Source organism: Pristiophorus japonicus, chromosome 6, assembly GCF_044704955.1.
Source record: "Pristiophorus japonicus isolate sPriJap1 chromosome 6, sPriJap1.hap1, whole genome shotgun sequence".
NCBI lineage: Eukaryota > Metazoa > Chordata > Chondrichthyes > Pristiophoridae > Pristiophorus > Pristiophorus japonicus.
This window is the reverse complement of record NC_091982.1, coordinates 178048798-178076039: the sequence shown is the minus strand read 5'-3', so window position 1 is coordinate 178076039 and position 27242 is coordinate 178048798. Positions and strand designations below refer to the sequence as shown.

Genomic DNA, 27242 nt, shown 5'->3' with positions numbered 1-27242 from the left:
AATAGCAAACACAAAGATAGAGGGCATAGGAAGAGGTCATAAAATGGCAGTGATGGCAAAATCTCATTCAACAACCCGAAAAATCTCGCAACAGGGAAGGGGAAAACAAGAGGTTAAAACATCCCACTCACACACAACCACATCTTCCACTCCCACCCTTCCTACCAATTCCTATCCTAAATTGAGGCTGTGAGGGGGTTTGGGCTACACTCAATCCTATCAACTCCGGGGTTCTGTAGCACTTATTTCAGCTCAGGGTCCCTCTGGGGTGGGTTTTATGTTGTTGTTCGGGTTTCCTCTTCGATGTTGCGTCGGTTTCTTCTATCTGCCTCTCGATTATCATCAGACTACAGCTGTGAATCCAGGTTATTGAACCAGATGTCCAGGTTTGCACAGCTCTGTGTGCCCCAGCCTGATTCTTCGGCTATTCTCACCCTGTCCAATGTGTTCAGGGCTAACAGCAGCATCTGCTGCCACTTACCAACCAGGAGGTTGGCGTGGGTTTTTAGTCTTGACCAAAATCAAAGTTTGTAAAACTCTCTCAGCTCCTTTTTGGTCCACAACTGTCTTTTCTCCACAACAGTCTTTTCTCCATGATAGGTCCTTACTACACAGTATAAATGCACACAAGGCCCATGCTTGAGAGAAGGTCAGTCTGTGACCTGTCCTTTATTCCTTAGCACTCAAGTGATGAAGGTGGGTGCAGCTTCCTCTTTTATACCTGAAGGTCCAGGTTAGGAGTGTCTCCCACCTAGTGGTCATTGTTCTCACAGTGTACAACTTAGGTCAGATTATACATGGGTTACAATGCTGGTTGAATACATGACATCACCTCCCCCCAAAAGTCTTATTGGGATCACAGGTTGAGTCTCTCTGGTGGTTTACGCTCTCTTGTAGAGCGCCTGAGTTGGGGCTCCGGTTGTTGGGCGCTGGACTGAGTGTCTGCTGTTTGCGATACCTCAGGCCTATCCAGACTGCCCACAGTGATTGGGCTCTCCTCCCTTTGGTTCCGGTGTTCGGTCACCTGTGGTGGAGTGAACTCTACATCGTGTTCTGCCTCTGCTTCTTCTATGGGGTTGCTGAACCTCCTTTTTGTTTGATCCATGTGTTTGCGGCAGATTTGTCCATTGGTAAGTTTAACTACCAGAATCCTATTTCCCTCTTTGGCAATCACAGTGCCTGCGAGCCATTTTGGCCCCACAGCGTAGTTGAGGACAAAAACCAGATCATTTACATCAATACATCGCGCCCTCGTATTCCTGTCATGGTAGTCATATTGTGGCTGGCGCCTGCTCTCGACAATTTCTTTCATGGTGGGGTGTATAAGGGATAGCCGGGTTTTGAGCTTCCTTTTCATTAGTAGCTCTGCGAGTGGAACCCCTGTGAGCGAGTGTGGTTGGGATCTATAGGCCAACAGGAGGCGTGATAAGCGGGTTTGTAGGGAACTCCCTTGGATTCTGAGCATCCCCTGTTTGATTATCTGCACTGCTCGTTCTGCCTGGCTGTTTGAGGCCGGCTTGAATGGTGCCGTTCTGACATGGTTAATTCCATTGCCTGTTATGAAGTCCTGGAATTCAGTGCTTGTGAAGCACGGGCCATTGTCGCTGACCAAGACGTCCGATAGACCGTGGACGGCGAACATTGCCCGTAGACTTTCTACCGTGGCAGAGGCTGTGCTTGAATTTAAAATGACACACTCGATCCATTTGGAGTAAGCATCTACTACAACCAAAAACATTTTTCCCATGAAAGGACCTGCGTAGTCCACATGGATGCGTGACCAAGGCTTGGCAGGCCATGGCCAGGGGCTAAGGGGGGCTTCCCTGGGCGCATTGCCTAGCTGGGCACACGTGTTGCACCTGCGAACACAAAGTTCCAGATCTGCGTCTATCCCTGGCCACCAAACGTGTGACCTGGCAATTGCCTTCATCATGACAATGTCCGGGTGCTCATTGTGGAATTCTCTGATGAACACCTCTCTGCCCATCTGGGGCATGACTACGTGGTTTCCCCACAGTAGGCAATCGGCCTGAATCGAGAGTTCATCCCTGCGCCTGTGAAATGGTTTAAATCCCTCAGAGCATGCCCTGTAAGTAGCTGCCCAGTCCCCATTCAGGACACATTTCTTGACTAGAGACAATAGCGGGTCTCTATTTGTCCAGACTTTAATCTGACAGGCTGTCACAGGTGAGCCTTCGCTTCCGAAAGCTTCAACAGCCATGACCATCTCAGCAGCATGCTCGGTAGCCCCCTCAGTGGTGGCTAGTGGGAGCCTGCTGAGTGCATCGGCGCAATTTTCGGTGCCCGGTCTGTGCCGAATTGTATAGTCATAGGCGGCTAACGTGAGTGCCCACCTCTGTATGCGGGCCGATGCGTTTACATTTATGGCCTTGTTGTCGGCCAAAAGGGACGGTAGGGGTTTGTGATCTGTCTCCAGCTCAAATTTCCTGCCAAATAGGTACTGGTGCATTTTCTTTACTGCATATACACATGCGAGCGCCTCCTTTTCTACCATCCCGTAACCCCTTTCTGCCTGGGACAGACTCCTGGAGGCATAAGCTACCGGCTATAACTGACCCTTGACATTGACATGCTGCAACACACACCCGACACCATAGGACGACGCATCGCACGTTAACACAAGTTTCTTACATGGGTCGTATAGTGTTAACAGAGTGTTGGAACATAACAAATTGCATGCTCTATTAAAAGCCCTTTCCTGGCTGTCCCCCCAGACCCATTCACGACCTTTGCGTAGGAGCACGTTTAACGGCTCTAGCAGCGTGCTCAATTTGGGAAGAAAGTTACCAAAATAGTTCAGGAGCCCCAGGAACGAACGCAGCTCCATTGTGTTACGGGGTCTGGGTGTTCTCTGGATCGCTTCCGTCTTGGACGCAGTAGGGCTGATTCCGTCTGACTTCCAATTGAAGCAGATTATACAAGTACAACGTCTCAAATCCGGCTGTCCGCAAATCGGAACTGTCCGAAAACTGGACATTTCTGAGAAAATCCCATTTGAATTTCAGTATAATAAAATCCAGAATTATATCCAAAACCCGACAGGCTGGACTAGTTATTGGCTTCGCTGCTATATTTTAAATGGCATGCGATCAGTCTGAGCTTTGCTGAGCCTTGCCAAATGACCCTCGACCTGACCACGCCACCATTAATACTTTGTCTGTCTCGGTAGTCTTGTCGAAATCCAGAAAAATCCGAAAACCGACACGATCTCAGTCCCGAGGTTTACGGATTCGGGATGTTGTACCTGTATACAGGAAACGAGGAATGAAGGAGGGGGGATAGAATTGGAAAAGTCAAGTAAAAACAGAATTAAAACAAAAGCTCTCTCACTTAGTTCTGCACTTCCTTCCAGTCAACCTATGGGGGTGAAATTGGTCTTTGTCATGCCCAATCTGAAAAATAGGAATTGGGAAGACCAATTTCCGAACATGATCTCCCACACCTGATCCCTTTCAAGAAGCGCCAAAAGCACCCACCTAAAACAGGCATTAGGTACCTTGAATATGCTAATCAGGGGCCTACTGCCTGATTTAGGATCCTGACCCTGAATTCAGCACATACTAGCTTCTTTTTTCTGGGTCTACAGCGGCCTAACCAGCAGTCCATAAAGAGACAGCTGGAAAGAACCAAAGAGCAGGTAATTTCATTTTTTTTACTTACCTTACTGTGGAACCAAGATGAGCAGGAGTGCTCCTCCTGCCTCCACATCAGTGCTGCTGGCCTGCGATCATCCACCTCCCACTCACCTCCCCACCCCTTCCAGGACTTATCTGCAGGCTGACACTGCAACACGCCTGTTATGCAAATGATGCCCAAGGGCCAATTTCCAATGAGCCTCAGCTTCATCTTTGGGTGAACTTTGCAGGCGCTCCACCCTCTTTGTGCCAGTTGTTGCTGTGAAACCAATTTCCCATCCTATGTAGCATCAGAAGCTGTGACGGAGATTTGCAATTCATTTGATTTGATGCGTTAGGCATCAATTAAGAGAAGGAATAGTGGAGATAAACATAAACAGACAAAAATTTTAAATGAAAAATATGAGGAAACAGTTATGTCTTTCCTTGGTGAGGGTGTTCAGAATTCCTGGATAAAATATTGCTTCCAGATGGGTTCTATGAACCTATTAAGCAGCAACAGCTCATATGGGTCATAGCACTGCATGAATTCAAAAGACAATTCTTGTTTACACAGATGAAGTTATGCTTCTGATAATGTGGCTGGCATTAAAGAGTTTGCTTTTTCAGCTATTCACTAACAAGCGGAAGCACTTTACCACTAATCAATGTCTTAGCTAAAACGTCTCCACTAAGGAATAAGCATCAAACACAATGTACTGAATTTTCAGCAGTTATCTTTCTTAGTTCCAGGTTATACATCAAACAATGCTCCTACTTATACTAACTGAATCTGTGCTGGTTTATTTCTTATAAGGAATAAATAATGAAAGAATGAATTATTATTTTAGGCTGTTCTTAATGTGTTTTCATGCCTCTGCAACAGGATCACTTTCTGGCCCAGATGTTAAAGCTAAGAGATATGAAATAAAGAGTGACCCAACTCCACTGGGGTTTGAAGGTACAGCAGCATTTGATGTGGGAAAGTGCATGCTGCAATGTAGTTTGTTAAACAAAAGAGCTTTATATGTTCGTATTTTAGGTGAAGCTCTTCATTTCATTGTGTGCCATGGCCACATAAGAGTTGCCTGCAGCATGTTTGTGATTGTGCGTCAGGTGTTTGTGACTGTGTTTCAGATAGCTTGTTCAGCCAAATGTGTTTTGTATCTGTTTGTGGCTCATTAATTAGACAATATTAGTTTAATCACATTACCAGTGGGTAAGTTCAATTTGAAAATCAAAATGAAATAGTTTGACTACATTTTACATTTATAGGGCTAGAACCTCCACTGTTTTTGCATGCTTAACGCCCATTTTACCGCTGAAATGACATATAACGCCCATATATCGCCCATTTTGGCACAAAATGGAAACGGACAGGCATTTTTAGGAAACTTATCGCCGAGCGTTACTTTCCCCATGTGCTTAACGCCAGGAAAAAATATTACCACCCGCCCACTTTTTTTGGGCGGAATCATCAGAATGTGTGAAATCAACACCCATAATATCGCCCAGCGTTACTTTCCACATGGAATTAATGCCGAGATTCAATATTAACGCCCGCCCACTGTTTTTTGTTGTAAAGAGCCAAACTAGTGGCCATGAGATCGCCCAGCGTCAATTTCACCACCTCGCACACATCGCCCACAATATCGCTCGCTCGCCCAAAAAAAGTGGAACTGTTCTGAACGAACGCCAGCGGTGTGGCTGGCATTTGTTGAATCCCACTCTTACGTGAGGAGCTGATATCTGAACGTTTTGCCTTAAAGAGCGCTGACACACTGCTGTATGTCTGCAGCTCAGACATTACCTTGGTGCCAGTTAAAGTTTACGTTGATTGATGTTAAGTTGTATTTAACCCTTTCATGTTAAGGAATCACCAGTGTGTAGCAGTCCAGCTATCTGAGACAATGCGCAACAATAACAAAAATTTTATACGAACATTGGTCTGAAATCATAAGTATCACAGCCAATAACACCCAACCCATGCCCACACCCCACTTTTTCCACCATTGACATAAATCACATGTTCAACATGTCCAGCAACACAGAATACAAAGGCAAAGCAGGAGCGTGGTCCCCAGCCCCCATACATTGCAACAAATTACATACACCCAGATGGAGATATAACACAGCCATCACCTGCGGAGGTGCACCTCACTTTCCTTGCCCCCCTCCCCTTCTTCTCCCCACCTCTACCCCTTCCCCTCCTCGCTCCATGGCGCTCGGCCGAGGAGCTCCTCAGGCGGTGCCCTATTGAGGGGGGGGGGGGGAGGATGAAGGCAGATGCGGTCATTGCGCGGGTCCGGGAGCGGGGAGTGCCGAGGGGGCAACATTTTCTGATGCAAAAGCAGGATCTTGGTCCTTGCTCTCATCTGTCGTTCGCAGTGGTGGTGCGGAACCTAGGGATGGGGTGCCGCACTCGGGGACCACTGGGAGGCCTGTGGCAGCAGTGTTCCTGGCTATCGCATCCAGGGTCTCCGCCATGTGCGGAATGTACTCGGTCATGGTGGCCAGCTGTCGGTATATGCCCCCCAATGCGTCGATGAGCTGGTCACCAATGTCTGCAGTCCTCCTGGACAACTGCACCATCTCTCCGCTGTCATGTGGCGCTCGTGGAACAGACCTGCCGCGTCCACGAGGCCTCCGCGTGGTCGGCGCAGTTCTGGGGACAAATGGGATGCCCTGTGGCGAGGTTCTTGGGGCCTGTCCATCCAGAGTGGAAGTGGGAATGACCGGAGGACCACTAGATAGCCTTGGAGTGGAATGGCTTCTGGAGCGTGCCAATGCAGATTCTTCGAAGTCCGCGCTCTCATCTGTGCTGAACAGACCCAGTGGATTGACGGGCGAGAATCGGAGCTCCTCAGCACCAGATGTAGGATCGCCTGCCAACTCCTGCCTCGCGCCCCCACCTCTGTCCCCTGTGGTCTTGCCTGGGGCCACACTGCTGGCTGAGTTGCAAAACACAAATGAGGTTATTAGAGGAGAAGGGGGTGCTAGGGTGACTGGGTGAGTCCAGCGCTACACACATCATATGCACGACAAAAGCACCACTGCTATCAAAATCATCACAGACATCACATTTCATGACCATCAACACATTGTGCATTGAAATGTTTTTCATTAGACCGGCATGATTTCTAAAATTGTCATAGAAATAATCTATCATATATGATTGTTTGGATATGAGTGAGTGCGGCATCTATAAACTTTACATGACGCAATGGTGTAAGCTTTACTCACATGGCATCACTTCAGAGTCTACAGATGCGCCGTGTCTGTCCGGGGGTGCTTCCCCACAAGTGCGAGCACACGCTCCTCCATATCAGTGATGTCGCTGGGGAGTGGTGGCCCCCCACCCATTCACCTCTTCACGGACCTTCTGTAAAAGGTGACAGGACGACATGGCATGAGATCATTGCGTGATATCATTGCTAGGTACTGTCACAGAGACTGATACAACACATAACCAACAGATGTAATCATGATTATCATGATAATTATCATTCTTTAACTAAAGACGTACACCGTGACCACAGGCTTTGAATAAAACAATCCCGGTAAAAGTACAAGACCTCACATCTGCTGATAGTCACTCATGACTGTTACAAATCAAATTATATAAATACATAAGTACATGTAAATCAATGTAATACTTACTCTTGCGGATCCCACGAGGTCGTTCCATCGTTTGCGGCATTGGTTGTCCTCACGCACCTAGTTGGTCGCCAACAAGATCACCTCTGCTATCTCGGTCCATATCTTCTGGTATGCCTTTGGGATGGGCTTCCCACGCCCTGCAGGAGGGAGGCATTTGTCTCATCCAAGAACCTCCTGGCTCTTTTGCGCCCTCCAATGTGCTCCTCTACCACCTCACTGCTCTCTCCAGTGTCAGTCTCCACAGTGTGCTGTGATGCCTCCTCCTCTCCCTCCATTATAGGCCAAATTCAGGCAAATATGTGGCTGGTAACCCCTACTTTTTGTTTGCCTACTTGCTGCGAAGCTCTAAAGCCTCCCTCCTTCCTCCCAAAGCAGTCACACCACATCCAGCCACGCCTTCAGTCCCTCTGAGCTCCCTCTCTGTCTCCTCTTCTGCGCATGTCATGGTGACCCTTGACCTCCAGAATCGCAGGAATCGAGCGTTGCCATGCCATTGCTAAGGGCGGCCACACTTTATGGCAGAAGGTCAAAAAAATTTAACACTACCGCCCTTTTTATATCGCTCGCGGTAACGGCCATTTTCAAAAGTGGAGACTAGGTGGTTTGGGAATGAGCAAGGAGCAGCGAATTAAAAACCCTTTTTTACCACCCACACCTGAAATATCGCCATTTTTGAGTGATAACCACAAAAGTGGAGGTTCTAGCCCATAGTGTCTCATTTATAGCTTTGACTCACAATGTTTCGGACTCCAATCCACTAACGCCCATATCTGAGCTACAAGTGCCAATTTCTGGTACATACTGGGTGAAGCATGCACTCTCCAGAACATAAGAACATAAGAATTAGGAACAGGAGTAGGCCATCTAGCCCCTCAAGCCTGCTCCGCCACTCAACAAGATCATGGCTGATCTGGCCGTGGACTCAGATCCACTTACCTGCCCGCTCCCCATCACCCTTAATTCCCTTATTGGTTAAAAATCTATCTATCTGTGATTTGAATACATTCAATGAGCTAGCCTCAACTGCTTCCTTGGGCAGAGAATTCCACAGATTCACAACCCTCTGGGAAAAGAAATTCCTTCTCAACTCGGTTTTAAATTGGCTTCCCCCATATTTTGAGGCTGTGCCCCCTAGTTCTACTCTCCCCGACCAGTGGAAACAACCTCTCTGCCTCTATCTTGTCTATCCCTTTCATTATTTTTAAATGTTTCTATAAGATCACCCTTCATCCTTCTGAACTCCAACGAGTAAAGACCCAGTCTACTCAATCTATCATCATAAGGTAACCCCCTCATCTCCGGAATCAGCCTAGTGAATCATCTCTATACCCCCTCCAAGGCCGGGGTATCCTTCCTTAAGTAAGGTGACCAAAACTGCACGCAGTACTCCAAGTGCGGCCTCACCAATACCCTGTACAGTTGTAGCAGGACCTCCCTGCTTTTGTACTCCATCCCTCTCACAATGAAGGCCAACGTTCCATTCGCCTTCCTGATTACCTGCTGCACCTGCAAACGAACTTTTTGGGATTCATGCACAAGCCGTGTTCCATGTTTTTATTGAATGCACGAGGTTGCAGCCCCTGTTCCATTATATGAAGGGGCTGCTCCTGAAATTCTGGCTGCACTTCAGTCCCACTCTCCTGATCTTTGGGCACCCTGTGCGGAGGGGAGCGGGTAGGTCCGAAGGCCTCCTCGTAGGACTGCTCCTGGGCACGGCCAAGGGTGCCATCAGCCGGTCCAGGCAGCGGGCGGTCGAGGGGGTCGTTCAACCTGACTGCCTGCCTTTCTTCCACTCTTACATCCGGTCCAGGGTGTCCTTGGAGATGGAGCACGCGGTGTCCACTGGTACGCTCGCGGCCTTCCGCGAGAGGTGGGCACCGGAGGGACTGGAGTGCATCATCACGCCCGGCAACCAAATTTTAATTTGATTTTACGTTTTAAAGTTTAATTTGTTTTAATTGCCGGTGCTTTTGGTGTCCCCCTCCCCTTTTATAGGGGGCACTGGAAAAAGGAAAATTTGATTTTAGTGCCCAAAAAAAAAACCAAAAAAAGGAAAAAAAAGAGGGCCTTGTAAATGTCTGGTGTGTCATCCAGGGCGGGTGGCACCGATTAATGTTTTTGTTTTGCAGGTAAACTCCAAAAAGAGTTTCATGCACAAGGACCTAAAAGAGTTTCATGCACAAGGACCCCCAGGTCCCTCTGCACCGCAGCATGTTGTAATTTCTCCCCATTCAAATAATATTCCCTTTTACTGTTTTTTTATTCCAAGGTGGATGACCTCACATTTTCCGACATTGTATTCCATCTGCCAAACCTTAGCCCATTCGCTTAACCTACCTAAATCTCTTTGCAGCCTCTCTGTATCCTCTACACAACCCACTTTCCCACTAATCTTTGTGTCATCTGCAAATTTTGTTACACTACACTCTGTGTCCTCTCTTCCAGGTCATCTATGTATTTTGTAAACAGTTGTGGTCCCAGCACCGATCCCTGTGGCACACCACTAACCACCGATTTCCAACCCGAAAAGGACCTATTTATCCCGATTCTCTGCTTTCTGTTAGCCAGTCAATTCTTTATCCATGCTAATACATTTCCTCTGACTCCGCGTACCTTTATCTTCTGCAGTAACCTTTTGTGTGACACCTTATCGAATGCCTTTTGGAAATCTAAATACACCACATCCATCGGTACACCTCTATCCACCATGCTCGTTATATCCTCAAAGAATTCCAGTAAATTAGTTAAACATGATTTCCCCTTAATGAATCCATGTTGCGTCTGCTTGATTGCACTATTCCTACCTAGATGTCCCGCTATTCCTTAATGATTGCTTCAAGCATTTTCCCCACTACAGATGTTAAACTAACCGGCCTATAGTTACCTGCCTTTTGTCTGCCCCCTTTTTTAAACAGAGGCGTTACATTAGCTGCTTTCCAATCCGCTGGTACCTCCCCAGAGTCCAGAGAATTTTGGTAGATTATAACGAATGCATCTGCTATAACTTCCGCCATCTCTTTTAATACCCTGGGCTGCATTTCATCAGGACCAGGGGACTTGTCTACCTTGAGTCCCATTAGCCTGTCCAGCACTACCCCGCCCAGTGATAGTGATTATCTCAAGGCCCTCCATTCCCACATTCCCGTGACCAGCAATTTTTGGCATGGTTTTTGTGTCTTCCACTGTGAAGACCGAAGCAAAATAATTGTTTAAGGTCTCAGCCATTTCCACATTTCCCATCATTAAATCCCCCTTCTCATCTTCTAAGGGACCAACATTTACTTTAGTCACTCTTTTCCGTTTTATATATCGGTAAAAGCTTTTACTATCTGTTTTTATGTTTTGCGCAAGTTTACTTTCGTAATCTATCTTTACTTTCTTTATTGCTTTCTTAGTCATTCTTTGCTGTCGTTTAAAATTTTCCCAATCTTCTATTTTCCCACTAACCTTGGCCACCTTATACGCATTGGTTTTTAATTTGATACTCTCCTTTATTTCCTTGGTTATCCACGGCTGGTTATCCCTTTCCTTACCGCCCTTCTTTTTCACTGGAATATATTTTTGTTGAGCACTATGAAAGAGCTCCTTAAAAGTCCTCCACTGTTCCTCAATTGTGCTATCGTTTAGTCTGTGTTCCCAGTCTACTTTAGCCAACTCTGCCCTCATCCCACTATAGTCCCCTTTGTTCAAGCATAGTACGCTCGTTTGAGACACTACTTCCTCACCCTCAATCTGTATTACAAATTTAACCATACTGTGATCACTCATTCCGAGAGGATCATTTACTAGGAGATCGTTTATTATTCCTGTCTCATTACACAGGACCAGATCTAAGATAGCTTGCTCCCTTATAGGTTCTGTAACATACTGTTCTAAGAAACAATCCCGTATGCATTCTATGAATTCCTCCTCAAGGCTACCCCGTGCGATTTGATTTGACCAATCGATATGTAGGTTAAAATCCCCCATGATTACTGCCGTTTCTTTTTCACATGCCTCCATTATTCCCTTGATTATTGTCCGTCCCACCGTGAAGTTATTATTTGGGGGCCTATAAACTACACACACCAGTGACTTTTTCCCCTTACTATCTCTAATCTCCACCCACAATGATTCAACATTTTGTTCATTAGAGTCAATATCGTCTCTAATATCATCCTTTATTAACAGAGCTACCCCACCTCCTTTCCCTTCTTGTCTATCTTTCCGAATTGTCAGATACCCCTGTATGTTTAATTCCCAGTCTTGGCCACCCTGCAACCACATTTCTGTAATGGTCACCAAATCATACCCATTTGTAATGATTTGTGCCGTCAACTCATTTACTTTGCTTCGAATGCTGCGTGCGTTTAGGTAAAGTGTTTTAATACTAGTTTTTAAACCATGATTTTTAGTTTTGACCCCTCCTGCAGCCCCTTTATCTTCAAACATATCATGGGGCTGCACTGATGATGACTGCGCCCAGTCTGAGCCTCGCAGTTCACCCTCACAGCTGAAGGAGTAAGCATGGCAAAAGCAGTTAAAGTCAAAGAACTAGAGGAAGAACTTGGAGAACCATCGCACTTTTGCATATTTTTTTAAAAACATTGTTTTTTTAAAACAAGTTTGCAAATGACATTCAAATTTGCAGAAGACACTAAACTGGGTGACAAGTTTGCAGATGACACTAAACTGGGTGGCGGTGTGAGCTGTGAGGGAGACGCTAGGAGGCTGCAGGGTGATTTGGACAGGTTCGGTGAGTGGGCATATGCATAGCAGATGCAGTATAATGTGGATAAATGTGAGGTTATCCACTTTGGGGGCAAAAACGCAAAGACATAATATTATCTGAATGGCGGCAGATCAGGAAAAGGGGAGGTGCAACGAGACCTGGGTGTCATGGTTCATCAGTCATTGAAAGTTGGCAAACAGGTACAGCAGGCGGTGAAGAAGGCAAATGATATGTTGGCCTTCAAAGCTAGGAGATTTGAGTATAGGAGCAGGGAGGTCTTACTGCAGTTGTACAGGGCCTTGGTGAGGCCTCACCTGGAATATTGTGTTCAGTTTTGGTCCCCTAATCTGAGGAAGGACGTTCTTGCTATTGAGGGAGTGCAGCGAAGGTTCACCAGACTGATTCCCGGGATGGCAGGACTGTCATGTGGGGGGAGTCTGGATCGACTGGGCCTTTATACACTGGAGTTTAAAGGGATGGGAGGGGATCTTGTGGAAACATATGGGATTCTGACGGGACGGGACAAGCTGGATGCGGGTGGAATGTTCCTGATGTTGGGGAAGTTCAGAGCCAGGGGACACAGTCTTGGGATGGTGGGGTGGGCCATTTGGGACTGAGATGAGGAGGGGCTTCTTCACTCAGAGTTGTTGGCCTGTGGAATTCCCTGCCGCGGAGAGTTGTTGATGCCAGTTCATTGGATGTATTCAAGAGGGAGTTAGGTGTGGCCCTTGCAGCTAGGGGGATCAAGGGATATGGAGAGAAAGCAGGAGGGGGATGCTGAGGGAATGATCAGCCATGATCTTGTTGGGTGGTGGTGCAGGCTGGAGGGGCCGAATAACCTGCTTCTGCATCTATTTTCTATGTTTCTATGAATCAAATAGAAGCTATAAATGTTTTGCATTCAATTTTAGTCAAAGGAACCATTAATGGTCACAGAAAAATTTCATCTGCAATCTGTCGCTAAAAAATATCTGGTGAGTCAATTACCTTGGTTGGCTCTAGCCCACCTGCTAGTGGCTGGCTTCAGAACAGTATCACCAAATATCTGAGAACATGTTTCCTTCTTGATTGGGGAATCCTGCCCGACCCGAGGTGGAGGGAGAGAAAAGTAAGTTAATAAAAATAACATTTAAAAGTGAAGCCAGATATTATTAATCAAATCATGCACAAAATTCTCTCACTGAACGAATAAGAAGAATGAGAAATTATCACAGTAATCAAGTGGAGTGACTGGAATTATTTCACTATATTTACTTCTTTAAGCAATGGTCTACAGAATAATGCTATGGAATTGTAAGTGTTGTGACTGGAGGACCAAATTCCATATGTGCTTTTAGCATTTACATTAACACAAATGTTTGTAACAAGACATGTACTTTTTGTGCCTCTAACTGTTTTATTCAGTAGCATATTAGTTATGTGTTATTACAGGTATAGCAATAATGTCATTTTTCTTACACAACCACTATTTTTCATCAATGCCAGGAAGGATTGTTATTCACAGCTCTAAGAAATGATCAGGTTCTTACCTCTGGCACTATATTGTATAAAAGTGGAGAGGCCCTAGTATGTTAAAAGGACTCTTGTCCTGATGGGTGCAAGAGCCCATTCTTTTTATCATCCCTTTTTTCAATATGTCTCAACAGAAATTATATACTCTAGCAGCTTTGCTGTACTAATAAAACTGGTTCCATGAGCTACCTTGAGCTAATTCCCTTATTTCGTGGAAAGTAGATCAAGATACAACTTATAAAATCTACTCATTATTATTATCATATTCTACTGGTTGTGGGATTTGGAGACCAGTCAAAAGTATAAACAAGCTTTGACTTTAAAAGTCACCACAACCACTGACCCATTATGGCATCCAACAGTTTTAAACTTATTTCATTTATCAAATATCATAAAGTGAGATTATTAATTTCTAAAACTTAGTATAATAGCAATGGTCTCCACATTTGCAGGAGTATATTCGGCAATAAGCAGCTACTGATGAAACAACGTGGGCTACAGTCAGGAAACCTAAGAAATAAAAGTTAAAATTTCTCTTTTAAGTAGTAAAAGCAGAATCTAGTTTTTGAAACTTAAGCAGCCTTTCATTCTTGTGTAAAAGTGGTTAACCACTAAAGAATGGACCATGTGAAATATAAAATATTTATAGAAATTAACACTTTGTTCTAAATGTTTTATTTTTGAGTAACGGGGTGATATAAATTAGCACTTATAACATGAAGGATTTATACCAGAGCCCAAATCACGTAAAGGATGTGCTCCTTTGTGCCAAAGTTGGAGTTTATTCATTATTCTCATGTTCTTTATAGTAACCCATGATAAACACTAGCTTTACAATAATAAAAAATAACCTGCTTCTTCTTGCAGATTCACTGCCTGATCCTTTTATGATTGCAAGCAAGCGGCACAGCACTACCAGTTATGTAAAAAGATCGATGTCCCAGACAGGTAAAGCAGATCTAGGAGCATATCTGTCTGATTAATAATGGATTTTTCTTAATACTGAAAATGTTGATATGAAGGAATGTTTCCAGAAACTATTTTTTTTTCCTTTTTATTCTATTCTATTTTATTGCCTATTGCAAACACATAGAAGACCAATAATGTGCTGACCATGCTGGTGCATCTGTTGACAGTTCTTGTAATATCAGGCACAGAAGTGCATTGTCTACCATGCGCCCGTTACACTCTGAATCTCCTAATGCGGCTGACAATGCATAGCTCCCATAGTGCCTGTTAACAGAAGATGCTAAAGAGAAGGCCCAAATAAAAAAAATATTTGGTGCATTCGATCACGTCAGCAGGACACCTGAAGCATCTTGGTGGTTGGGTGTCATTAACATGCAGCCAGTGAGTTGCGAGTGCCGAACAGGCGCTCCAAGGCAACTCGCCTGTTTGTGTGTGGCATTCGGCTGGTTCCTACATCGATCCACTGATTGTTCAATCCCAGGTGGGAGCCACACAAGGATGGCAATGGACTGGAGTATTTTTATGGGGCCAGGAGGAACACCACTGCTCCTTCTGGCCTCACAAAAAAAAAAGGGAAAAAAAAGGTTAACCCATTTTTGGAGTGGTCCCTTTAAGGGCCACTGGTTAGGCTGCTTCCTCCTAGGGACCAACAGGAGATGCAGGTGCCACACATACCTCACCCATTGGCACACAGAAATTGCATGTAGGTCTTACTTTGGGCCTAAGACACCAATCTAAATAGTAAAATAAGTCTCCCATCTGTTTCAGGCAGGAACACTGGCCACCCATTTTGAAACTTCCTTGAACATTGAGTCTGCCAAGTCTTGGATGGCCAATGGCAGGACATGTTTTTGAAAGATTTTCATTTGCCTACTACCCCATTTTTCAGCACAAACAAGGTGGTAGGCAACTGAAAATCGCGCCAAAACTTTTGTTGGTTGAACCTGACATTGCACAATGGCCATCCAGCTTACTGTCACGTCAAGCACAGGGACTCAAAATGCCAATTTTTCATGGGTGGCAAGCACCCCCTTTTTCCATGCCCCCTCAACAAGGTTCTGTAAAGATGGTGGCATCCACATGTGTGGCTGATGTCCAAAATCTCACTCGTGCAAACTCTGCACATTCCCACTGTTTTAAGATATAAGGAGCTGACCTTGTATTAGGGAGTGAATGGGCTCATTGAGACACAGATGCATCCAGCAGGTGCGATATCTAACTAGCTTGGGGCTAAAATGAGCACTATTAATGCAGTGAGTGCTCCAGAGGAAAGAGGTGATGTTTCCTGCAAATGATCACCAGATATTGAGACTGGTGCCTCAGCGTACCTGGCAAAAGGTTCTGACATACATTGATTTTAACCACACTACAATTTTGTGGCTGTAATGCCATAAAGTTTAATGAACTCACCAGGTAGGCATTACCTTATATCAATGCTATGTATTAAGTATGTGTAGTTGGTACAGTTCCCTCCTGCACACACAATCTTACAGTGCTTCAAATGTTTACCATTATGCACCAAGGTACACTTCATAGCAGGTTCTTTTCCAATTAAGTGCTCTTTTCCGAACATACTCAGCTGCTTATCGCTGTCACAAATCCTTCTACCTGTATCTACTTTACCGTATTTTTATTCAATCACACCCATTATAAGTTGCAGGTTGATGAATGGGTATCTCTGTATATCCATCTGGCACTTAAATTTGTCAATCCATTTACAGTGCCTGAGTGTGTGAAAGATTACAGGAAGAAAGAATAGGCATCAATAATGGATACAAGCCTGCAAGTGCACAATACCGTCTTGCATGATCTCTGCCAATTACCTCAATACATTGTCATTACTATTTTGAACGTAATGTTTGAAACCTAGTTCGAAGTGATCCGATGGGCTACCTCCTGTTGTTCACATCTTTTGTTGTTATGACCATTTTTCTGCAATCAAAAACAATTTTCTGAAGCGTCCTGACATAGCAATGAATGGCCTAGAAATTTGACCACACAGCCCCCATTCTTCAGGTGCTAAACGGCCTTGAAGCCTCCAATATGGCAGGCAGGAAACACACGATCATTGCAAGCTGGCAGTATGCCACCCGACATACTGGTGTAGGCAACAAATTAGGTGTCGTGGGTAATCAACATATGGTCATTGTGATGATCAAAGGGCAGGTGCCATTTGTTTGTGCGATGGGCACTTGACTATTGTTACAATATGTATCCTTTTTTAAAGAAGTTATTCAATAACTATCCATTGTCCCAAGAATTTGGTCTCGTTTATGTGATAGGTACTCGACATTTAATCAACTTAGCTGAATTAAATACTGTGTCCATATATGTCCATTGTTAAATTACCAAGCTGTGGTCAAAAGGGCAGATGCCATTTGTTTATGTGATGGGGAATTCAAATTAGGCAATTCTGCTGACTGCTATTTCAACAATTGTCTTATTTTAAGAAGTTAATAGAGTTACTTATCCAGGGTCAGCCCTTGAAGGCTAGAATTCTTTCATAGCTAGGATTGAATATTAGCCAATTCAACTTACTGCTATTTCAACAATTGTCTTTTTTTTAAAGAAGTTAGAAGGTAGAATTCCTTCAGTTATTTCAACAATTGTCTTATTTTTAAAGAAGTTATAAGGTAGAATTCCTTCACACCATTGCATCAGTAGCTCCCATGTTTATAACAGCTGCATACAAAAACATTACTTAGTTTCTTTACCATGCACAACCTTTTCTTTGCGTATTTTCACACTTTTTCTCTTCTCCACCTGAGGACATAGAGTGTGAGATTTAGATTTTTGCTCCAAAGTACTATGAACCTCTTAGGATGGAGGTGACCCTCCTCTCAGGGTGCCGTGTCCAGGGATGGATACAGAACAGATGGACATTTTTGTTATGGGCTCGGTGACAGCCAATTTCTGCAAAGTTGAAGGCTTCTGCACAGAGCTCCAGATTGCTCCTCTGTGCTGCTGCTGTGAGGAATAACAGCCCCAACAACATGCACACCAGCTACTTCACTGGTACTGGCAGAAAGATGCTTAAATTCCCAGGAGACAGTAAATCGAATATCCTCTAAACCTTCTTAGGTGCTGCCCTGTATATTTCACAATATGGTTGACACAGAAATCTCCAAATGGTTCCCCAAGACCTGCAGTGTTTCATTCAGTGCTTCCTCATTGAATTGACTGATTTGCCTAGATCCTGCATAGAGTGGGCAAAGATTTCAAGATATTCCTGGAGCTGTCACTTTTACCAGGATGCACTGCAATGATGTGAAACCTTGTCAGATGTTGGTTCACAGCAGGCCAATGGACTACACCACTATCCCAGCCATCTGCCTTGCAGCTCCTCCATATGGGGTTAATGCTCTGCTAGCATCCTTCATGCAATGTATAGACCCAATGTAAGTGTTCATCTGCTGCATCCTCGGGGGAGGGGGGAAGCTGCAAATCATGTTCGAAACATTGACTCCTTTTTACAACACTTGACTCAACAGAAACTCCATGACACATTTGCACAGGGACAATAATACCATAGCTTAAATAAGAGGGATTCCCATAGGGTCACCCATTGTCCCATGGATTAGCTTGTTAACATAAATAGGTTCATCAAAACCTGTATATAAACCTCCTTCAAATGCTGAGTTGCCCAAAAAAAAGCAAAAGTCAAGAATAGCTAAAGTACCAAAATTGAATTTGAAAGTATACCTGAAGCTTGCAGGCTGTCCCTTTAAATGACATTGTATTCAAAGGCATAAGCTGGCAACCTTGGGTACCTAATTTATTTGGGAAAAATTAAGAAGCGGCATACTTCCAGCGTAAAGGTCAGAAAAAGGGATGGCATCTGAATTACATCACTTCCACTGCATTTCTTCTTGAAATGTAGATCCCACATATTTTATTCTCACAGAACAACCTGGATTATCCAGAATTCAGCGTACAACTGCATCACTCACCACATCAGAAGATACTCAGACAACCATCACTACAGTGGTGTCAATAATATTCTAAATCATTCTACATTCAAATAAATAAAGAAGGAAGGAATTTCATACAAATGTGTTAAACATTATTATGCTCATATTAATGTCAAATAATGTCAAGGCAAATATTTCCCCACTATGGTTTCTGTACATAGAATTATTTTACCAATATAACTTTAATTTACGCTGCAAATTTTTATATATCATAGGTTTTGTGGTGGTTATAAGGTATTTTAAGATGATTCTTTGTACGTTTGTTGTCACTTATGCAATATATAAGGTATTTTTTGGTAGACAGACTGTTAATTCTTTGAGTTTATGATCAATCTACAGTCATTCTCATTTTCATCATTTTTCATAACGTATTGTGGCCCTGATTTCCACCTTTATAAATATGCCCATTTGGGCCATTGCAGAGCAGAAATGTGGGCAGGGATAATCTATGCTGAATCTCCACCTACATTGCTCGTAACATGTAATTCTAGTAGACCGAATTAAAGGCACAGGAAGATCCCATCATTTGCATTTCCTTGTACTTTCTGCCGATGTGCTGCCGTAACTTGGTCAAAGATTAGGTGGAAACCTCATGCGTGCGGTTTCTGCCGCACTATCAAAGAAGATACGGTGGTGACAGCTGCAGGAAAATTCAGGTCCGACATTTAATAACTGTATCGATAAAGTATTCCTTGTGTGTACCTGCTACAAAATAGATGAAAAGGCCTTTTGGCTAAGATCAAGTGTAGTATCTGTTCTTATCAGTTTAATATCCCCTATGGGGACATGATATTGAATTGATTTTTGGACAGGGAGCTGGATCAGGGGCATGCCCCGTCCACTCCATGCACCGACCTGGTATTGCAATATTTGCAGGAACGGTGCAACTTCGCCTCTTGGCCTTTTGGCCTAAGATCAAATATATTGGCGCAAAGTGATCTTTGGCGTTAGAGTTGATCTGGAAAGAAATTGGACATAAAAAAAAATAGATTAAGAGGCCAACTTTTATCACAAACTTTTTTTTAGGTATGTTGCATGGAAAACATAAGATATTAAGGAAATGGGTACTGTGTTACATAAAAAAATTACCTAATGTAGCTTTCTGATTAGATAATTTTCATGCAAAACAAACAAAAATAACAGTGAGATTGCAACAGGCTGTCAGGTCAAAAGAAGAAGCAACACAGGTTGGGCGGGAATTTCCTCTCTAGCAGCATTGCTGTCAGCCACATGGCAGCACGGGACATCTACCCACTCGTGAGACCTAAACTGACCCAAGGGACTTTGCCGGAGTCAGTTTTTCTGCACAATGGAGGTGGGATACCAGCCTCTGCTTGGGAGCTCACCACTGCTGGTGAGAATTTGAGAAATAGCAATTGCTGCAGCTGTAAAAGCTTGCAGCAGTTTAAAGGTCAGCACCAGATTTCTGAAGGGAGGAAGAAGAGAGCAACCATGGTCGATGTGCAAGTTCAGCAAGAGGGCACAGCCACAAAATTCTCTGATATATCTACAGAAGTTTTCCTCATGAGATTTAGAGGTGGGAATCCCGATTCAGCTCAAAGGTGAAGATACTGTCCAAGGCACAGTGCAGGCAAAATGCAAAGAAGAAGCCGTGGTAATGTTACTCCTACAACCTCTCACATGGCTATGGACCGCTGCAAGAACTTTATTGATTTGACCAGGTCACCCAGGGTAAGTAGAGTAACACCCATCCAAAACATTGATCAAAACATGTTTTCTACTTGCTTTCACTGTCATCATCATCATAGGAAGTCCCTCGGAATCGAGAAAGACTTGCCTCCATTCCTGAAGTGAGTTCTTTGGTGGCTGAACAGTCCAATACGAGAGCCACAGACTCTGTCACAGGTGGGACAGATAGTCGTTGAGGAAAGGGGTGGGTGGAACTGGTTTGCCGCACGCTCTTTCAGCTGCCTGTGCTTGATTTCTGCATGCTCTCGGCATTGAGACTCGAGGTGCTCAGCGCTCTCTTGGATGCACTTCCTCCACTTAGGGTGGTCTTGGGCCAGGGACTCCCAGATGTCAGTGGGGATGTTGCACTTTATCAGAGAGGCTTTGAGGGTGTCCTTGTAGCATTTCCGTTGCCCACCTTTGGCTCATTTGTCATGAAGGAGCTCCGAGTAGAGCACTTGCTTTGGGAGTCTCGTGTCTGGCATGTGGACTATGTGGCCTGCTTAGCGGAGCTGATCGAGTATGGTCAGTGCTTTAATGCTGGAGATGTTAGCCTGAGTGAGGACGCTGTTGTTGGTGCGTCTATCCTCCCAGGGGATTTGTAGGATCTTGCGGAGACATCGCTGGTGATATTTCTCCAGCAACTTGAGGTGTACCATGTCGAGGAACCAACCAGAGGGCTGGCCATCCTAGACTGGGTGATATGTAATGAGAAAGGACTAATCAGCAATCTTGTTGTCAGAGGCCCCTTGGGGAAGAGCGATCATAATCTGGTAGAATTCTTTATTAAGATGGAGAGTGACACAGTTAATTTAGAGACTAGGGTCCTGAATTTAAGGAAAGGTAACTTCGATGGTATGAAACGTGAATTGGCTAGAATAGACTGCCGAGTGATACTTAAAGGGTTGACGGTGGATAGACAATGGCAAACATTTAAAGATCACATGGATGAACGTCAACAATTGTACATCCCTGTCTGGAGTAAAAATAAAACTGGGAAGATGACTCAACCGTGGCTAACAAGGGAAATTAAGGATAGTGTTCAATCGAAGGAAGAGGCATATAAATTGGCCAGAAAAAGCAGCAAACCTGAGGACTGAGAGAATTTTATAAACAGTAGAGGAGGACATGGGGTTTAATTAGGAGGGGGAAAATAGGGTATGAGAGGAAGCTTGCTGGGAACATAAAAACTGACTGCAAAAGTTTCTATAACTATGTGAAGAGAAAAAGATTAATGAAGACATAGAAACATAGAAACATAGAAAAAAGGTGCAGGAGTAGGCCATTCGGCCTTCGAGCCTGCACCGCCATTCAGTAAGATCATGGCTAATCATTCCCTCAGTACCCCTTTCCTGCTTTCTCACCATATCCCTTGATCCCCCTAGCAGTAAGGACTACATCTAACTCCTTTTTGAATATATTTAATGAATTGGCCTCAACAACTTTCTGTGGTAGAGAATTCCACAGGTTCACCACTCTCTGGGTGAAGAAGTTTCTCCTCATCTCGGTCCTAAATGGCTTACCCCTTATCCTTAGACTGTGACCCCTGGTTCTGGACTTCCCCAACATTGGGAACATTCTTCCTGCATCTAACCGGTCTAAACCCATCAGAATTTTAAACGTTTCTATGAGGTCCCCTCTCATTCTTTTGAACTCCAGTGAATACAAACCCAGTTGATCCAGTCTTTCTTGATATGTCAGTCCCGCCATCCTGGGAATCAGTCTGGTGAACCTTCGCTGCACTCCCCCAATAGCAAGAATGTCCTTCCTCAAGTTAGGAGACCAAAGCTGCACACAATACTCCAGGTGTGGCCTCACCAAGGCCCTGTACAACTGTAGTAACACCTCCCTGCCCCTGTACTCAAATCCCCTTGCTATGAAGGCCAACATGCCATTTGCTTTCTTAACTGCCTGCTGTACCTGCATGCCAACCTTCAATGACTGATGTACCATGACACCCAGGTCTCGTTGCACCTCCCCTTTTCCTAATCTGTCACCATTCAGATAATAGTCTGTCTCTCTGTTTTTACCACCAAAGTGGATAACCTCACATTTATCCACACTATACTTTATCTGCCATGCATTTGCCCACTCACCTAACCTATCCAAGTCACTCTGCAGCCTCATAGCATCCTCCTCACAGCTCACACTGCCACCCAACTTAGTGTCATCCGCAAATTTGGAGATGCTATATTTAATCCCCTCGTCTAAATCATTAATGTACAGTGTAAACAGCTGGGGGCACAGCACAGAACCTTGCGGTACCCCATTAGTCACTGCCTGCCATTCTGAAAAGTACCCATTTACTCCTACTATTTGCTTCCTATCTGCCAACCAGTTCTCAATCCACGTCAGCACACTACCCCCAATCCCACGTGCTTTAACATTGCACATTAATCTCTTGTTTGGGACCTTGTCGAAGGCCTTCTGCAAGTCCAAATACACCACCTCAACTAGTTCTCCCTTATCCACTCTACTGGAAATATCCTCAAAAAATTCCAGAAGATTTGTCAAGCATGATTTCCCTTTCACAAATCCATGCTGACTTGGACCTATCATGTCACCTCTTTCCAAATGCGCTGCTATGACATCCTTATTAATTGATTCCATCATTTTACCCACTACCGATGTCAGGCTGACTGGTCTATAATTCCCTTTTTTTTTCTCTCCCTCCTTTTTTAAAAAGTGGGGTAACATTGGCAACCCTCCACTCCATAGGAACTGATCCAGAGTATTTGGAATGTTGGAAAATGACTGTCAATGCATCCGCTATTTCCAAGGCCACCTCCTTAAGTACTCTGGGATGCAGTCCATCAGGCCCTGGGGATTTATTGACCTTCAATCCCATCAATTTCCCCAACACAATTTCCTGACTAATAAGGATTTCTCTCAGTTCCTCCTTCTTGCTAGACCCTCTGACCCATTTTATATCTGGAAGGTTGTTTGTGTCCTCCTTAGTGAATACTGAACCAAAGTACTTGTTCAATTGGTCTGTCATTTCTTTGTTCCCCGTTATGACTTCCCCTGATTCTGACTGCAGGGGACCTACGTTTGTCTTTACTAACCTTTTTCTCTTTACATATCTATAGAAGCTTTTGCAGTCCGTCTTAATGTTCCCTGCAAGCTTCCTCTTGTACTCTATTTTCCCTGCCCTAATCAAACCCTTTGTCCTCCTCTGCTGAGTTCTAAATTTCTCCCAGTCCCCAAGTTCACTGCTATTTCTGGCCAATTTGTATGCCACTTCCTTGGCTTTAATACTATCCCTGATTTCCCTTGATAGCCACGGTTGAGCCATCTTCCCTTTTTTATGTACAATTGTCGTAGTTCATCCATGCGGTCTCTAAATGTCTGCCATTGTCCATCCACAGTCAACCCCTTAAGTATCATTCGCCAATCTATCCTAGCCAATTCATGCCTCATATCTTCAAAGTTACCCTTCTTTAAGTTCTGGACCATGGTCTCTGAATTAACTGTTTCATTCTCCATTCTAATGTAGAATTCCACCATATTATGGTCTATCTTCCCCAAGGGGCCTCGCACAACGAGATTGCTAATGAATCCTCTCTCATTACACAACACCCAGTCTAAGATGGCCTTCCCCCTAGTTGGTTCCTCGACATATTGGTCTAGAAAACCATCCCTTATGCAGTCCAAGAAATCCTCCTCCACCGTATTGCTTCCAGTTTGGTTAGCCCAATCTATATGCATATTAAAGTCACCCATGATAACTGCTGCACCTTTATTGCATGCACCCCTAATTTCCTGTTTGATGCCATCCCCAACATTACTACTACTGTTTGGAGGTCTGTACACAACTCCCACTAATGTTTTTTGCCCTTTGGTGTTCTGCAGCTCTACCCATATAGATTCCACATCATCCAAGCTAATGTCCTTCCTAACTATTGCATTAATCTCCTCTTTAACCAGCAATGCTACCCCACCTCCTTTTCCTTTTATTCTATCCTTCCTGAATGTTGAATACCCTTGGATGTTGAGTTCCCAGCCCCGATCATCCTGGAGCCACATCTCTGTAATCCCAATCACATCATATCTGTTAACATCTATTTGCACAGCTAATTCATCCATCTTATTATGGATACTCCTTGCAGTGAAGACAAACGTAGGTCCCTTGCAGTCAGATTCAGGTGAATTCATAATGGGGAACAAAGAAATGGTGGACCATTTAAACAAATACTTTGGTTCTGTCTTCACGAAGGAAGACACAAATAACCATCCGGAAATACTAGGGAACCGAGGGTCTAGTGAGAAGGAGGAACTGAAGGAAATCCTTATTAGGCGGGAAATTGTGTTAGGGAAATTGATGGGATTGAAGGCCGATAAATCTCCGAGGCCTGATAGTCTGCATCCCAGAATACTTAAGGAAGTAGCCCTAGAAATAATGGATGCATTGGTGATCATTTTCCAACAGTCTATCGACTCTGGATCAGTTCCTATGGACTGGAGGGTAGCTAATGTAACACCACTTTTTAAGAAAGGAGGGAGAGAGAAAACAGGCAATTGTAGACTGGTTAGCCTGACATCAGTAGTGGGGAAAATGTTGGAATCAATTATTAAAGATGCAATAGCAGCGCATTTGGAAAGCAGTGACGGGATCGGTCCAAGTCAGCATGGATTTATGAAAGAGAAATCATGCTTGACAAATCTTCTGGAATTTTTTGAGTATGTAACTGGTAGAGTGGATAAGGGAGAACCAGTGGATGTGTGATGTATTTGACTTTCAAAAGGCTTTTGACAAGGTCCCACACAAGAGATTAGTGTGCAAAATTAAAGCACATGGTATTGAGGGTAATGTACTGACGTGGATAGAGAACTGTTTGGCAGACAGGAAGCAGAGAGTCGGGATAAACGGGTCCTTTTCAGAATGGTAGGCAGTGACTAGTGGGGTGCCGCAGGGCTCAGTGCTGGGACCTCAGCTATTTACAATATACATTAATGATTTAGATGAAGGAATTGAGCGTAATATTTCCAAGTTTGCAGATGACACGAAGCTGGGTGACGGTGTGAGCTGTGAGGAGGACACTAAGAAGCTGCAGGGTGACTTGAACAGGTTAGGTGAGTGGGCAAATGCATGGCAGATGCAGTACTATGTGGATAAATGTGAGGTTATTCACTTTGGTGGCAAAAACACGGAGGCAGAATATTATCTGAATGGCGGCAGATTAGGAAAAGGGGAGGTGCAACGAGACCTGGGTGTCATCATACATCAGTCATTGAAAGTTGGCATGCAGGTACAGCAGGCGGTGAAGAAGGCAAATGGTATGTTGGCCTTCATAGCTAAGGGATTTGAGTATAGGAGCAGGGAGGTCTTACTGCAGTTGTAGAGGGCCTTAGTGAGGCCTCACCTGGAATATATGTTCAGTTTTGGACTCCTAATCTGAGGAAGGACGTTCTTGCTATTGAAGGAGTGCAGCGAAGGTTCACCAGACTGATTCCCAGGATGGCAGGACTGACATATGAGAAGAAATTGGATCGACTGGGCTTGTATTCATTGGAGTTTAGAAGGATGAGAGGGGATCTCATAGAAACAAAATTCTGACGGGACTGGACAGGTTAGACGCAGGAAGGATGTTCCCGATGTTGGGGAAGTCCAGAACTCGGGGACATAGTCTAAGGATAAGGGATTTAGGACTGAGATGAGGAGAAACTTCTTCACTTAGTGAGTTGTTAACCTGTGGAATTCCCTGCCGCAGAGAGTTGTTGATGCCAGTTCATTGGATATATTCAAGAGGGAGTTAGATATGGCCCTTACGCTAAAGGGATCAAGGGGTATGGAGAGAAAGCAGGAAAGGGGTACTGAGGTAAATGATCAGCCATGATATTGAATAGTGGTGCAGGCTCGAGGGGCCGAATGGCCTACTCCTGCACCTATTTTCTATGTTTCTACACCCAGGTCTCATTGCACCTCCCCTTTTCCTAATCTGTCACCATTCAGATAATATTCTGCCTTCCTGTTTTTGCCACCAAAGTGGATAACCTCATATTTATCTACATTATACTGCATCTGCCATGCATTTGCCCACTCACCTAACCTGTCCAAGTCACCCTGCAGCCTCTTAGCATCCTCCTCACAGCTCACACTACCACCCAGCTAAGTGTCATCTGCAAACTTGGAGATCCCAGCTTAATGTCATTTGCAAGCTTGGAGATACACTACATTCATTTAAATTAAAGTTATTAATGTCTTAATATATATTTTCCCAATTTTTAAAAAGTTTAAAAAAATAAACTTACCATTGTGGGGAGGGTTTTTAATGATAAAATATGTTTTCATTTTATTTTTATAAGTTTTGTGTTTTTAAAAACACTCACCTGTAAAAGTAGGCTATGCGCCTGCTTTTTCAGACGCAAGATTTTTGAGAACATTTATATGCATAAATATCGGAAATTTGCACTTAGAAATGTGCTCGCTGCCGATCTGCGGAGGATCTGTCAAGCCAGAAACTTGACAGATCGGAAAAGCCGGTTTTCAGCGCATGCTGAAAAACGCTTTTCCGATGCCTTCCTGGGTCCATACAAATTTTGTACGGATCCGGGGAAGTCAGAATTTCAGGGTCAATGAAACCATGATGTCACTCCCTCCAGGCAAGTCACATGTTAATTCAGCTCCTCAACAATTCATACTGGTCTCTCTTTTTGTCCTCTTCTAGATGTGCCAATCCAAAAGCAAGCAGAGGTGGAAAATGAACAGCATCTAGGTGTTTTTGTTTCAGGTCTTGCCTGCACTTTGTCGCATGAGCCATCATTCTCCCTCCCATGCACCTGGAAGGTATTAGGCGGCGTGCCAGAGGTGGGTGAATGGAGGCAGTGCGCAGGGTGATGCATAGACTATGAGGGCAAGGGAACCTGGGCATGGAAGATGAGGATTCTGACAATGTGGCTGGAGTGCCAGGTGACCCAAATCTGAGACGTCTTCCTTTTAAAAGGATGCTTGAAGTGCATCAAACATATGTGCAGACACTAGGGACAATCTGCCAGAATGTGCAGCAGATAAAGACTCAGCTGAAAGAGTCCACTACCCACATGTGGTAAAATGATGGATATGTATGCAGTACTGCAGTCCACTCTGAAGCATGT

At 44.3% G+C, this 27242-nt stretch overlaps 1 protein-coding gene and 1 pseudogene across 1 annotated transcript in view; both read left to right on the top strand.

Moving 5' to 3' along the window:
• The window catches only part of LOC139265891 (guanine nucleotide exchange factor DBS-like), a 429407-nt gene that overhangs the window by 382118 nt on the left and 20047 nt on the right, over positions 1-27242 (top strand). Inside the window, exons 29-30 of the mRNA XM_070883437.1 lie at positions 4522-4596; positions 14386-14466. Coding sequence (XP_070739538.1) covers positions 4522-4596; positions 14386-14466 — 156 coding nt within the window. The remainder of the gene's footprint in view (positions 1-4521; positions 4597-14385; positions 14467-27242) is intronic.
• LOC139266320 (U2 spliceosomal RNA) lies at positions 19175-19350 on the top strand (annotated as a pseudogene).